The sequence below is a fragment of the Schistocerca serialis genome, chromosome 6 (genome assembly GCF_023864345.2).
Source record: "Schistocerca serialis cubense isolate TAMUIC-IGC-003099 chromosome 6, iqSchSeri2.2, whole genome shotgun sequence".
Taxonomy (NCBI): Eukaryota; Metazoa; Arthropoda; class Insecta; order Orthoptera; family Acrididae; genus Schistocerca; species Schistocerca serialis.
Window position 1 is genome coordinate 672,181,740 of NC_064643.1, and position 13,657 is coordinate 672,195,396.

The window sequence follows — 13,657 nt, forward strand, 5'->3', positions numbered from 1 at the left end:
AACGAGTGTCAAACAAGCGAGAGATTACTGTATTTTGTAGATGTTGAAAGTTCTGCATTAAAAGTGCAGTACTTCTTTGAACAAATGTGTAGGGGAAATAAGAACAAGGCACATTGTAACGATTAATAAGAATTATTTAAACAAAAATTAATTTCTTATATAACACGTGTTTAATTCTGACTAAAAAGTGTAAAACAATTTCTCCTACACCCGTACAGATTCCGACTCCATTACAGGTAGTTCTAAAAAGCTCTGATTGCAAAGCTTCAATACTTATGAAAATACCCATAATATTTATATCGAAAAACGTGGAGTGCATGCAATAGAAAATAATCGGGAGGCGAACTATTCTTGCGTCAGCTATGAACTGAGTAATGTACATTTATTATGTTGTAGGTCTTACAGGTATTTTCAGTTTTCTTCAAAATTTACAATCACTAATTTTCATAAATATCTCTACTGGGTTAGGAATATGCATGGTTCTAGGACACTTCATTTAACAAAGTTTAATTTAGAAACGTCTTATATTTAAAATTTATTTTTGTTTAAGTAATTACTTTCTGCGTTTTGCATTGTGTGTCTGACAGTTATCAGTTGATTCTGAATATTATGATGGGATTGGAAGGGAGGCATTTGTTAAAATTCAAGTTTATTTAAGTGTCTTTCCACATGGGCATTTCCGAAATAATGATCCATCAAGGAAAATTGAAAAACTTGTTTTGCTCGCATTCTGTTTTAGGAAATTTAGAATGGCCTCCTTTGTGTGTGTGTGTATGTGTGTGTGTGTGTGTGTGTGTGTGTGTGTGTGTGTGTGTGTCTTTGTGTATATGTTTCTGTGTGCGTGTGTGATTTTGGTTAATTTTATATATGTGTACATAAACACAAGAATCAGTAGCAATCTTCATAATTTGATAGACAGATCTCTGGAACAGAATAATATGATTTTAAAGTCTACAATAACAGCTCTCTCAATATCATGGGCGTACATATTACGGGAGACTACTCTCATACTTCTACATGGATACCCCTCATTCATGAAATATGTCATGTATGACCAGCACTTTAGGTTCGGTCAGGACTTGGCCGTATCACTGCATTTATTCACACTTACTTACATCTGTAATCGGATGCTCATAGCAGTTTTAAACTCACTGTTCATTGGCAGTCGCAATGTATTCTGAACTAATTGCCTGTGTAACAACCATTGTATATATTTAGGCTTCGCATAGATCATTTAGAAACATAAGGTTTTTGGTACCTGTAGGAAAGTAACATTGAGAATGCAATATATGTCTTTCAACAGATACAATTTAATTGGAGATTCAGGACGGACGTCAGAAAGAAAACTATATTAACTGAAATTCAGTATTCGATGAACTTTCGAAATGTATTTGGATTCACAGAACTACCATGATATTAGGCAGCATTCTTCAAACATTAGTCCCGTAATAGTTGAATGTGACCTCAGCGTCATGTGCATCTGAAATTACTAATTTAAGAAACAATAACAAACATTAGATAGAAAACACCACCTCAGAATTTTGTACCGTGGTTACTTCTTTTGCTACATAAAACTGGTCACAGAAAACCACCACATAAAAATTTTTTTCTGGTCATCTATCTACTGTCTGGTTTGATGCGGCCCGCCACGAATTCCTTTCCTGTGCTAACCTCTTCATCTCAGAGTAGCACTTGCAACCTACTTCCTCAATTATTTGCTTGACGTATTCCAATCTCTGTCTTCCTCTACAGTTTTTGCCTTCAACAGCTCCCTCTAGTACCATGGAAGTCATTCCCTCATGTCTTAGCAGATGTCCTACCATCCTGTCCCTTCTCCTTATCAGTGTTTTCCACATATTCCTATCCTCTCCGATTCTGCGTAGAACCTCCTCATTTCTTAACTTATCAATCCACCTAATTTTAAACATTCGTCTATAGCACCACATCTCAAATGTTTCGATTCTCTTCTGTGTTCCGGTTTTCCCACAGTCCATGTTTTACGACCATACAATGCTGTACTCCAGACGTACCTCCTCAGAAATTTCTTCCTCAAATTAGGGCCGGTATTTGATATTAGTAGACTTCTCTTGGTCAGAAATGCCTTTTTTGCCATAGCGAGTCTGCTTTTGATGTCCTCCTTGCTCCGTCCGTCATTGGTTATTTTACTGCCTAGGTAGCAGAATTCCTTAACTTCATGGACTTCGTGACCATCAATCCTGATGTTAAGTTTCTTGCTGTTCTCATTTCTACTACTTTTCATTACCTTCGTCTTTCTCCGATTTGCTCTCAAACCATACTGTGTTCTCATTAGACTGTTCATTCCGTTCAGCAGATCATTTAATTCTTCTTCACTTTCACTCAGGATAGCAATGTCATCAGCGAATCGTATCATTGATATCCTTTCACCTTGTATTTTAATTCCACTCATGAACCTTTCTTTTATTTCCATCATTGCTTCCTCGATGTACAGATTGAAGAGTAGGGGCGAAAGGCTACAGCCTTGTCTTACACCCTTCTTAATACGAGCACTTCGTTCTTGATCGTCCACTCCTATTATTCCCTCTTGGTTGTTGTACATATTGTATATAACCCGTCTCTCCCTATAGCTTACCCCTACGTTTTTCAGAATCTCGAACAGCTTGCACCATTTTATATTGTCGAACGCTTTTTCCATGTCGACAAATCCTATGAAAGTGTCTTCATTTTTCTTTAGCCTTGCTTCCATTATTAGCCGTAACGTCAGATTTGCCTCCCTCGTTCCTTTACTTTTCCTAAAGCCAAACTGGTCGTCACCTAGCGCATTCTCAATTTTCTTTTCCATTCTTCTGTATATTATTCTTGGAAGCAGCTTCGATGCATGAGCTGTTAAGCTGATTGTGCGATAATTCTCGCACTTGTCAGCTCTTGCCGTCTTCGGAATTGTGTGGATGATACTTTTCCGAAAGTCAGATGGTATGTCGCCAGACTCATATATTCTACACACCAACGTGAATAGTCGTTTTGTTCCCACTTCCCCCAATGATTTTAGAAATTCTAATGGAATGTTATGTATCCCTTCTGTGTTATTTGACCGTAAGTCCTCGAAAGCACTTTTAAATTCCGATTTTAATACCGGATCCCCTATCTCTTCTATTTCGACTCCTGTTTCTTCTTCTATCACATCAGACAAATCTTCACCCTCATAGTGGCTTTCAATGTATTCTTTCCACCTATCTGCTCCCTCCTCTGCATTTAACAGTGGAATTCCCGTTGCACTCATAATGTTACCACCGTTGCTTTTAATGTCACCAAAAGTTGTTTTGACTTTCCTGTATGCTGAGTCTGTCATATCTTTTTCGATGTCTTCACATTTTTCCTGCAGCCACTTCGTCTTAGCTTCCCTGCACTTCCTATTTAATTCATTCCTCAGCGACTTGTATTTCTGTATTCCTGATTTTCCTGGAACATGTTTGTACTTCCTCCTTTCATCAATCAACTGAAGTATTTCTTCTGTTACACATGGTTTCTTCGCAGCTACCTTCTTTGTACCTATGTCTTTCTTCCCAACTTCTGTGATGGCCCTTTTTGGAGATGTCCATTCCTCTTCAACTGTACTGCCTACTGCGCTATTCCTTATTGCTGTATCTATAGCGTTAGAGAACTTCAAACGTATCTCGTCATTCGTTAGTACTTCCGTATTCCACTTCTTTGAGTATTGATTCTTCCTGACTAATGTCTCGAACTTTAGCCTACTCTTCATCACTACTATATTGTGATCTGAGTCTATATCTGCTCCTGGGTACGCCTTACAATCCAGTATCTGATTTCGGAACCTCTGTCTGACCATGATGTAATCTAATTGAAATCTTCCCGTATCTCCTGGCCTTTTCCAAGTATACGTCCTTCTCTTGTGATTCTTGAACAGGGTATTCGCTATTACTAGCTGAAACTTGTTACAGAACTCAATTAGTCTTTCTCCTCTTTCATTCCTTGTCCCAAGCCCATTTTCTCCTGTAACCTTTTCGTCTACTCCTTCCCCTACAACTGCATTCCAGTCGACCATGATTGTTAGATTTTCGTCCCCCTTTACATACCGCATTACCCTTTCAATATCCTCATACACTATCTCTATCTGTTCATCTTCAGCTTGCGACGTCAGCATGTATACCTGAACTATCGTTGTCGGTGTTGGTCTGCTGTCGATTCTGATTAGAACAAACCGGTCACTGAACTGTTCACAGTAACAGACCTTCTGCCCTACCTTCCTATTCATAACGAATCTTACACCTGTTATACCATTTTCTGCTGGTGTTGATAATACCCGATACTCATCTGACCAGATTGAGCCTTTGCATTTCCCTTTTCAGATTTTCTAGTTTCCCTACCACGTTCAAGCTTCTGCCATTCCACGACCCGACTCGTAGAACGTTATCCTTTCGTAGATTATTCAATCTTTTTCTCATGGTAACCTCCCCCTTGGCAGTCCCCTCCCGGAGATTCAAATGTGGGACTATTCCGGAATCTTTTGCCAATGGAGACATCATCATGACACTTCTTCAATTACAGGCCACATGTCTTGTGGATACACGTTACGTGTCTTTAATGCAGTGGTTTCCACTGCCTTCTGCATCCTCATGTCGTTGATCATTGCTGATTCTTCCGCCTTTACGCGCAGTTTCCCACCCCTAGGACAAGAGAGTGCCCTGAACCTCTATCCGCCCCTCCGCCCTCTTCGACAAGGCCGTTGGTAGAATGAGGCTGACTTCTTATGCCGGAAGTCTTAGGCCACCAATGCTGATTATTTATCAAAATTTAGGCAGTGGCGGGGATCGAACCCGGGACCGAAGACGTTTCGATTATGAATCAAAGACGCTACCCCTAGACCACGGGTACTTCCCCACCTGAAAGTAACTATAACAAATGAGTATATGGTGATTAACATCGGAATGGACATTAAGCCGAAATGCGTGTTGAAAAAGGCAGTAAGTAAAAGTAATGGCTAATGAATTCCACACCATTCTGTGTTACAAATGAGGATGTATTGTATAAAATAGTGAAAAGTTTCAAATTTAATCTAACAGTCAAAATTGAAATAAGGGCCACGAGAAAGATATTTCTTGATTTCGAGGGATTCGCCCAATGTTTACCACAGGTAAGATGTGAAACTATGTGTGGCGGCTGTGATATTTGCTCCGTACATGCTCGTTAGAATAAAAATTTTCAGTTGTAGTCATTTCTAGCCATTAATCCAGAAAGAGGCCACTTGGCGAATTACTCTTCCAAACACTAGCGACAGTGTAAACATATTTTAAACGTGTCACTGCGACACTTTTTGTGTGAAATTTGTAACATTTATAAAGAAGCTTTTGGAATGCAACTGTTAAACTTTTTGTGGGTTCCTGTATATGCATGAACGATTTTGCAGGATTATATTGAATCAAGGCACTAACTCAAACGATTTTCATTATGTGCAACCTAAGAGTTTCAGATTATGTTCTCTTCAGGTCCTTCAGTTTCACAAATAGTAGCATAACACTGCAAATAATATTCACTCTGCATACTTCGTTTAAAATGGGCAGCTCAGAACAAATTGAAGAATCATTAAAAAAAAATGAATCTCTGGTTGTGTCATGCTCGTGGGTGTAAAGTGAGCATTCTTTTTCTGCTAGCCCTTTCGATTTTGAGTTCTCTATGTGCCAATAGTAGTTGCTAGCCATTTCCTTCACAACAACGTACAAGATAAACTTGTTATCAACCTATGTTCCAGTTTAGTTAGACTCAGTAACTAATGAAATAAATCAATGACTTTTTGTGATCTGAGGCTTTTTTTTTCTCTATAGCACAAACAAGGATTTGTCTCCAGGTAATGAATTTTAACAGAACTGAACCACCAATGCATATCATTGGCGGAATCACTTTCGTTTTGAAAATAAAGTATTTTACCCTATCTCTTTTGCTGCTGCTAAACAAATTTTGCATTGAATGTTTGGTTTAGGATAACTGTCCACTGATAACAACGTTTGTTTCACGGTCATGTGAATTTGAAAACAGGGAATTCCCTTCAAATGCACAGGGTTAAATGCGCCTTGCTGAGGGATCAGAAGACGTCACATCCTCTGCAAATGATCGACTGCCTGAAGCGACCTCGGTTCATCAAGAGTCACCTGCCTGTGGATCTGCTGCCTGCTCAGCTGTGGACTGTGAAGCCGAAGGTAGATCGTTTCTTCACGACGCTGGTCATCTGAAGGCCATATATTGCAGATTGCGAGCTAACATTCCAAAGATGTTCGGGCTCACATGCGGTTCCCCTTTGTCGAAATTTCTTGGTTGAAACTCGTCTAGAGTTTGAACCGCATATGTCGCATTACACGCATTAATTAGACACTTGTGACGCTTTGGTTAAATTGTCTGGCTGACGTCAGGTTTGCGAAATACCAAGTTAACGTAACATATAATAACAGTAATAATAACGTCGGGAACTAAATTAACGACTCACAAATGATGTAGGCCACACAGTTGCGTTTTGATTAGAATAATGTTTATTCAGAAAGCAAACTAATAGCGAAGGTGGTCGTATTTAGAGTTACTGTTACAGATGAGCACATATCCATTTGACACTGTTCGATCATTAACAATCTAATCTCGAAATACAAGTTATCTACGTGTAAAGTTAAGAGTTCACACCAGGCGGTCGCTGCTCACCACTCAGAGACTAAGCCCCGCGATGCAACACGACGTGAAATTTTCTAAGTCGTTTCACTTCCTAGCTGCCTAAAGACGGACCGTCTGCTTTCGCATCTCCTTTGGTGTGTCCAGCCGAACTGTCCGATTTCGCGTCTCCTCCAGCACTGTCCCTCTGCCCGTTCACGGCCGCAATTCCCGCGCGCCGAATATCCTCGCTCAACTGACTAGGGCAGTTCCCTTTCCTGAAGCCGTCCATCCGATTGGGGGCAGATTATTCTACATCATTATACATTTTAACATATTTAAATAATCAAGACTTGACCATTGTCACTTTCTAAATAATGTGATAAAAAAAATGTGTGTCAAATCTTATTGGACTGAACTGCTAAGGTCATCAGTCCCTAAGCTTAAACACTACTTAACCTAAATTATCCTAAGGACAAACACACACACCCATGCCCGAGGGAGGACTCGAACCGCCGCCGGGACCAGCCGCACAGTCCATGATTGTAGTGCCCCCGACCGCTCGGGTAATCCCGCGCGGCATAAATTAACAACAATACCCATTACATAATAAACGTTAAATTCTTTTACATTAAACCAATACAGCTTCCCCTTAGATTTGAATGCCACGGCCAGTTGCCTTGCACCAATGTGTTTTCTGATAAATAAATAAAGAATGAAAGTAACTATTACGCACTACATTTAACAACAAATATTCTACTACCTAATGATTCAATAAGGTGTCATACTGCCATCGTTCAATGCGTTTTATGTGGAGGAAATGATGATCTTGTGCTTAGATGAAAATAATGATAGTTAAAATTTACTCTACCTTTCAAAGAATAAAGTTACAGTGTTGATATTTACAATATTTGTCATTTTCATGATCCGCTTCTATACGAAATGTAGATCGTTGAGATCGACCAAAGCGTTCGGATTTTAGCATTGAGGTCTTTGTTACAAAATTGCACTTTAACAGTAAATTTTAAACTATTATAGATATGATAATATTGAAGTTTTATTGGGATCACCATGAGAATTTATGAAGCGTGGAGCATTAAAATTACTGTGGCCTCATTCCCTGGATTACTACAGAATGAAATAATTTCCATAAATTTTGCCCTTTATGGCCGATGTTAGGTCCGCCATATTTACCAATGCTATGTTTCCTCGGCCACACACGGCTTCGTCTGCTTTTCCCTAGTACGTAGGTTCTCATCTGTCTTACTCGCACACTACAGTGTTTAGGCTTCAATAGACAATAGACGCTTGTGAGTTTCCCCATCTCGTGGTGAATCTGCACTCTTTGTGGCACGCTGTCCTGGACGACAGGGTTCGTTTCACAGTTCCTGAAAGCTGACTCTTTCGGCCATATACTTAAATGAGAGCGGAATGCTCTTTAACGCACAAGATATACGTTGAATTTAGGTACACGTGAAAAATGTTTGTAAATAAGGTAACTACAAAATGTTTTTTACGTGATTTCTCTTGTCACAAGCATATTATATGAAGCACAGCAAGTACTGCTAACTAATCAACTGTGACTGCAGCAAAGGTGCATTCCCAGTTGACACGGCCTCATCGGTAAAGAAATAAGCAAGTAAGATAAACCACTGTTGCGTTCGAACCCCGTTTTGATAGATGGATTACAACACTTCATTAGCTATGCCCAAAGTTCAAAGATGTTTTATAATATCATAGGTGCAATATTTTTCTAGAATGAGATTTAAAGCTAAGAAATATGTTTCTCTGCCAGCAGTTTTACGGCTTATTGTATCACTTGCGCAAACACACGGTCCAGTCACATAATGTGACTGCAGACTGTATTCGAATTCAAGGTGCAATAACCACTCACAAACAAAAGGTCCGAGGATTATTGGTGGAGGGTCTATGAACCGAGTCGCGGGACGTAGAAAAGAATGCAGTCTCTGTAGTCAAGTGCAAATTGGGCGATTTATCTGACGTCCAAACCGGCATGTTCTCTGGCGTTCAGGATAAGTGTGGAAGCAATTCCGAAACGGGTAAGTTTGTAAACCGTTCACGTACCGCCTAGGTTAATGTATACCGTGCATGGCAATGAAGCAACTGTGGTCAACTACGGCGAAACACGTGCCGTAGGTGACAGCACTGAACGACGGCCGTACAGATATGTACAGGCGAATGGACGAGCAACTACTGCCCATCTGAACTGACGGACTACCAATAGTGTCTCCTCAATGACAGTTCAGCGAACTTCGCTACGTGTGACTTTCTGTACAGGCGCATGGCTCATGCACGCATGTTGAACTGCTGTTCATTGGTGCTGCTGGAACTTACAGCCAATACGACAGCTGGAAGTCTACTGGGTGGCAACACGTTGTTTTTTGAGATGAATCACGTTCCGTGCTCCACCAGACAGATGGCCATGGGCGTGTACGTTGTCAGACGTCTTAAAGCAAACAGCCTGCAAGCGGGATGGAGTGTTACGGTGTGGGGTATTCTGTGGGGCCTCATAATTCTGGAAGGCACAATGAATCAACACATCTATCGTTGAGCACCAGATCAACTCCTATATGTTGTTTGATTTTACTTGGAAAGACGGCGCCTACCAGGAGGACAATGAAACGGGACAATGAGTGGTTCTTGGAGCACTGGGATGAGCTTATCGTACTCCACGGCCACGAGATTCCTTCGATTTAAAGACAAACGATAATCTATGGACCATGTCGTTAGGATTGTCAGAGTCATAGACCTCAAACGAGCAACCTAGAGCAGCTGGCCAAGCTAACATAGTCGGCAGGCCTCCGCAAACCTGTCTGTACATTTCAGGACCTCACTGACCCTCTTTCTGCACGTCTCATGCTGAAGAAGGTCATCATTCTTTCCACTCACAGGTGGTCACGTTATTGTGACTGGACAGTGTGTACTTCTGTTGTGAGGTGTACCTTAACGGTGTAATCTAACGCTTTTCCTCTTTCTTCCAGATAATTTACGTTGTCCGTAATCCAAAGGATGTAGCAATTTCTTACTACTATCATCATAGGCTGATGCACGGCTACAGAGGAAACATCAAAACCTTTGTTGAAATTTTTCTTTCAGGCAATGGTAGGTAATCAATATGTTGCCTAATACTCGTATCAGCTCTACAGGGCTATTACAAATGATTGAAGCGATTTCATAAATTCACTGTAGCTCCATTCATTGACATATGGTCACGACACACTACAGATACGTAGAAAAACTCATAAAGTTTTGATCAGCTGAAGCCACACTTCAGGTTTCTGACGCCAGAGTACTCGAGAGCGCAGTGAGACAAAATGGCGACAGGAACCGAGAAAGCGTATGTCGTGCTTCAAATGCACTCACATCAGTCAGTCATAACAGTGCAACGACACTTCAGGACAAAGTTCAACAAAGATCCACCAACTGCTAACTCCATTCGGCGATGGTATGCGCAGTTTAAAGCTTCTGGATGCCTCTGTAAGGGGAAATCAACGGGTCGGCCTGCAGTGAGCGAAGAAACGGTTGAACGCGTGCGGGCAAGTTTCACGCGTAGCCCGCGGAAGTCGACGAATAGAGCAAGCAGGGAGCTAAACGTACTACAGCCGACGGTTCGTAAAATCTTACGGAAAAGGCTAAAGCAGAAGCCTTACCGTTTACAATTGCTACAAGCCCTGACACCCGATGACAAAGTCAAACGCTTCGAATTTGCGGCGCGGGTGCAACAGCTCATGGAGGAGGATGCGTTCAGTGCAAAACTTGTTTTCAGTGATGAAGCAACATTTTTTCTTAATGGTGAAGTGAAAAGATACAATGTGCGAATCTGGGCGGTAGAGAATCCTCACGCATTCGTGCAGCAAATTCGCAATTCACCAAAAGTTAACGTGTTTTATGCAATCTCATGGTTTAAAGTTTACGGCCCCTTTTTCTTCTGCGAAAAAAACGTTACAGGACACGTGTATCTGGACATGCTGGAAAATAGGCTCATGCCACAACTAGAGACCGACAGCGTCGACTTCATCATTCAACAGGATGGTGCTCCACCGCACTTCCATCATGATGTTCGGCATTTCTTAAACAGGAGACTGGAAAACCGATGGATCGGTCGTGGTGGAGATCATGATCAGCAATTCATGTCATGGCCTCGACGCTCTCCCAACTTAACCCCATGCGATTTCTTTCTGTGGGGTTATGTGAAAGATTCAGTGTTTAAACCTCCTCTACCAAGAAACGTGCCAGAACTGCGAGCTCTCATCAACGATGCTTTCGAACTCATTGATGGGGACATGCTGCGCCGAGTGTGGGAGGAACTTCATTATCGGCTTGATGTCTGCCGAATCACTAAAGGGCCACATATCGAACATTTGTGAATGTCTAAAAAAACTTTTTGAGTTTTTGTATGTGTGTGCAAAGCATTGTGAAAATATCTCAAATAATAAAGTTATTGTAGAGCTATGAAATCGCTTCAATCATTTGTATTCACCCTGTATAATGTAGTTTTACATGTAATCACTTATTTTACTCATTCGGGCAACAGAGAGTCTTCCGACTCTCTGTGCTCTAGTTTATCCTGTAGATCTATAATTTTATCTCGCAATAAATTATAGTAATCTGACTGAATAAAAAATGAGGCTTGTAGGAAACGTGATCGGATGTCAATGTAACTTCGTACACGTAAGGATCATCAGCGGGTATGGGAATGATTAGAGTTGTAATTCTCTCTGACAACTAGAATGGCCACAAGAGTTCATTAGCTTTCCTCTGTTTGGTATTATTATCCGGCCAAGTAGGAAATACAGTACTCGCCATTAAAATTGCTACACGAAGAAGAAATGCAGATCATAAACGGGTATTCATTGGACAAATATATTATACCAGAACTGACATGTGATTATATTTTTACGCAATTTGGGTGCTAAAGACCCCGAGAAATCAGTACCCATAACAACCAACTCTGGCCGTAATAAAGGCCTTGGTACGCCAGGGCATTGAGACAAACAGAACTTGGATGGCGTGTACGGGTACAGCTGCCCATGCAGCTTCAACACGATACCACAGTTCATCAAGAGTAGCGACTGGCGTATTGTGACGAGTTAATCGGCCACCATTGACCAGACGTTTTCAGTTGGTGAGAGATGTGGAGAATGTGCTGGCCAGAGCAGCATTCGAACATTTTCTGTATCCAGAAAGGCCCGTACAGGACCTGCAACATGCGGTCGTGCAATATCCTGCTGAAATGTAGGGTTTCGCAGGGATCGAATGAAGGGTAGAACCACGGGTCGTAACACATCTGAAATGTCCACTGTTCAAAGTACCGTTAATGCGAACAAGAGGTGACCGAGACGTGTAACCAATGGCACCCCATATCATCACGCCGGGCGATACGCCACTATGGCGATGACGAATACACGCTTCCAATGTGCGTTCACCACGATGTCGCCAAACACAGATGCGACCATCATGATGTTGTTAACAGAACCTGGATTCATCCGAAAAAATAACGTTTTGCCATTCGTGCACCCAGGTTGGTCGTTGAATACACAATCGCAGGCGCTCCTGTCTGTGATGCAGCGTCATGGGTAACCGCAGCCATGATCTCCGAGTTGATAGTCCACGCTGCTGCAAACGTCGTCGTACTGTTCGTGCAGATGGTTGTTGTCTTGCAAACGTCCCCATCTGTTGAGTCTGGGGTCGAGACGTGGCTGCACGATCCGTTACAGCAATGCGGATAAGATGCCTGTCATCTCGACTGCTACTGATACGAGGCCGTTGGGATCCATCACGGCGTTCCGTATTACCCTCCTGAACCCACCGAATCCATATTCTGCTAACAGTCATTGGATCTCGACTAACGCGAGCAGCAATGTCACCATACAGTAGACCGCAATCGCGATAGGCTACAATCCGACCTTTATCAAAGTCGGAAACGTAATGGTACGCATTTCTGCTCCTTACACGAGGCTTCACGACAACGTTTCACCAGGCAACGCCGGTCAACTGCTGTTTGTATATGAAAAATCGGTTGGATACTTTCCTCATGTCAGCACGTTGCAGGTGTCGCCACCGGCGCCAATCTTGTGTGAATGCTCTGAAAAGCTAATGATTTGCATATCAGAGCATTTTCTTCCTGCCGGTTAAATTTCGCGTCTGTAGCACGTCATCTTCGTTGTGTAGCAATTTTAATGGTCAGTAGTGTATAACGACCGCTGACAGCAACGGATGCTGAGCAATCACTGTGCAATCACAGAGACGTACTCCAGCGGTAAAGCGTTATCAGCGATTCACACAGGCTTGAAATGCTTGACTATGAGTTTCCATTTGGTCGACTGATCAAAGCATGCACTTTTTTGAGGAATTGGAATGTGACGTGGTTTCGGACTACGGGGGAACGTAATGGCAGGCATTATTACTGTATGAGCCGCAAAAGGGAAGATCGCCATATCGGGCGCCAATTACATCGTAAACCCTTGCAGCTGGGCCTGCTATTTAAGAAGTAAGAACTTCTTGCTAATTCTGTGTCATCCTCTACCATTGGTCAGACACAGCCACCACCCGGACTAGGTGATTACCATCTCATGCGTAGTTTCCCGTTAACACAAAGCAAACGACTGCATTTCTGTTGGTGTCGTGAGCAGGAAGGACGAAATTCTGCTGAATGCCGTCGCATTGTGTTCAGTAATGCATGACTGTTTCGCACTGCCCCTGGAAACCATATCCAGCGAGTATGGTGGCAACCTGGGGAGAGGTCCCATTCTTTTAGTGTTTTGGAGAGACACAGCAGTGTTACTCCAGTCGTCAGGATAGGGCTGCATCGGGTATGACGTCACGTCTCGACTGGTAGTGACTGAAGAACTCTGATGGCACAACGGTATGGCGCAGACAGCGTGCTTCGTCATACGTTAACTAATTCGACAGTAACCTGAGGACGTTCTTCTACTGTACAATGTTCTACGACACAAGGCATGTGTTTCTGTGAATTTTTTCATGATGTTGAGACATTGAGGTGCCTATC

The 13,657-nt window shown here is 42.1% G+C and overlaps 1 protein-coding gene across 1 annotated transcript in view; it reads left to right on the forward strand.

Moving 5' to 3' along the window:
* LOC126485024 (luciferin sulfotransferase-like) overlaps positions 1 to 13,657 on the forward strand; it is a 31,900-nt gene that overhangs the window by 3,135 nt on the left and 15,108 nt on the right. The window contains exons 3-4 of the mRNA XM_050108629.1: positions 6,053 to 6,191; positions 9,630 to 9,750. Coding sequence (XP_049964586.1) covers positions 6,053 to 6,191; positions 9,630 to 9,750 — 260 coding nt within the window. The remainder of the gene's footprint in view (positions 1 to 6,052; positions 6,192 to 9,629; positions 9,751 to 13,657) is intronic.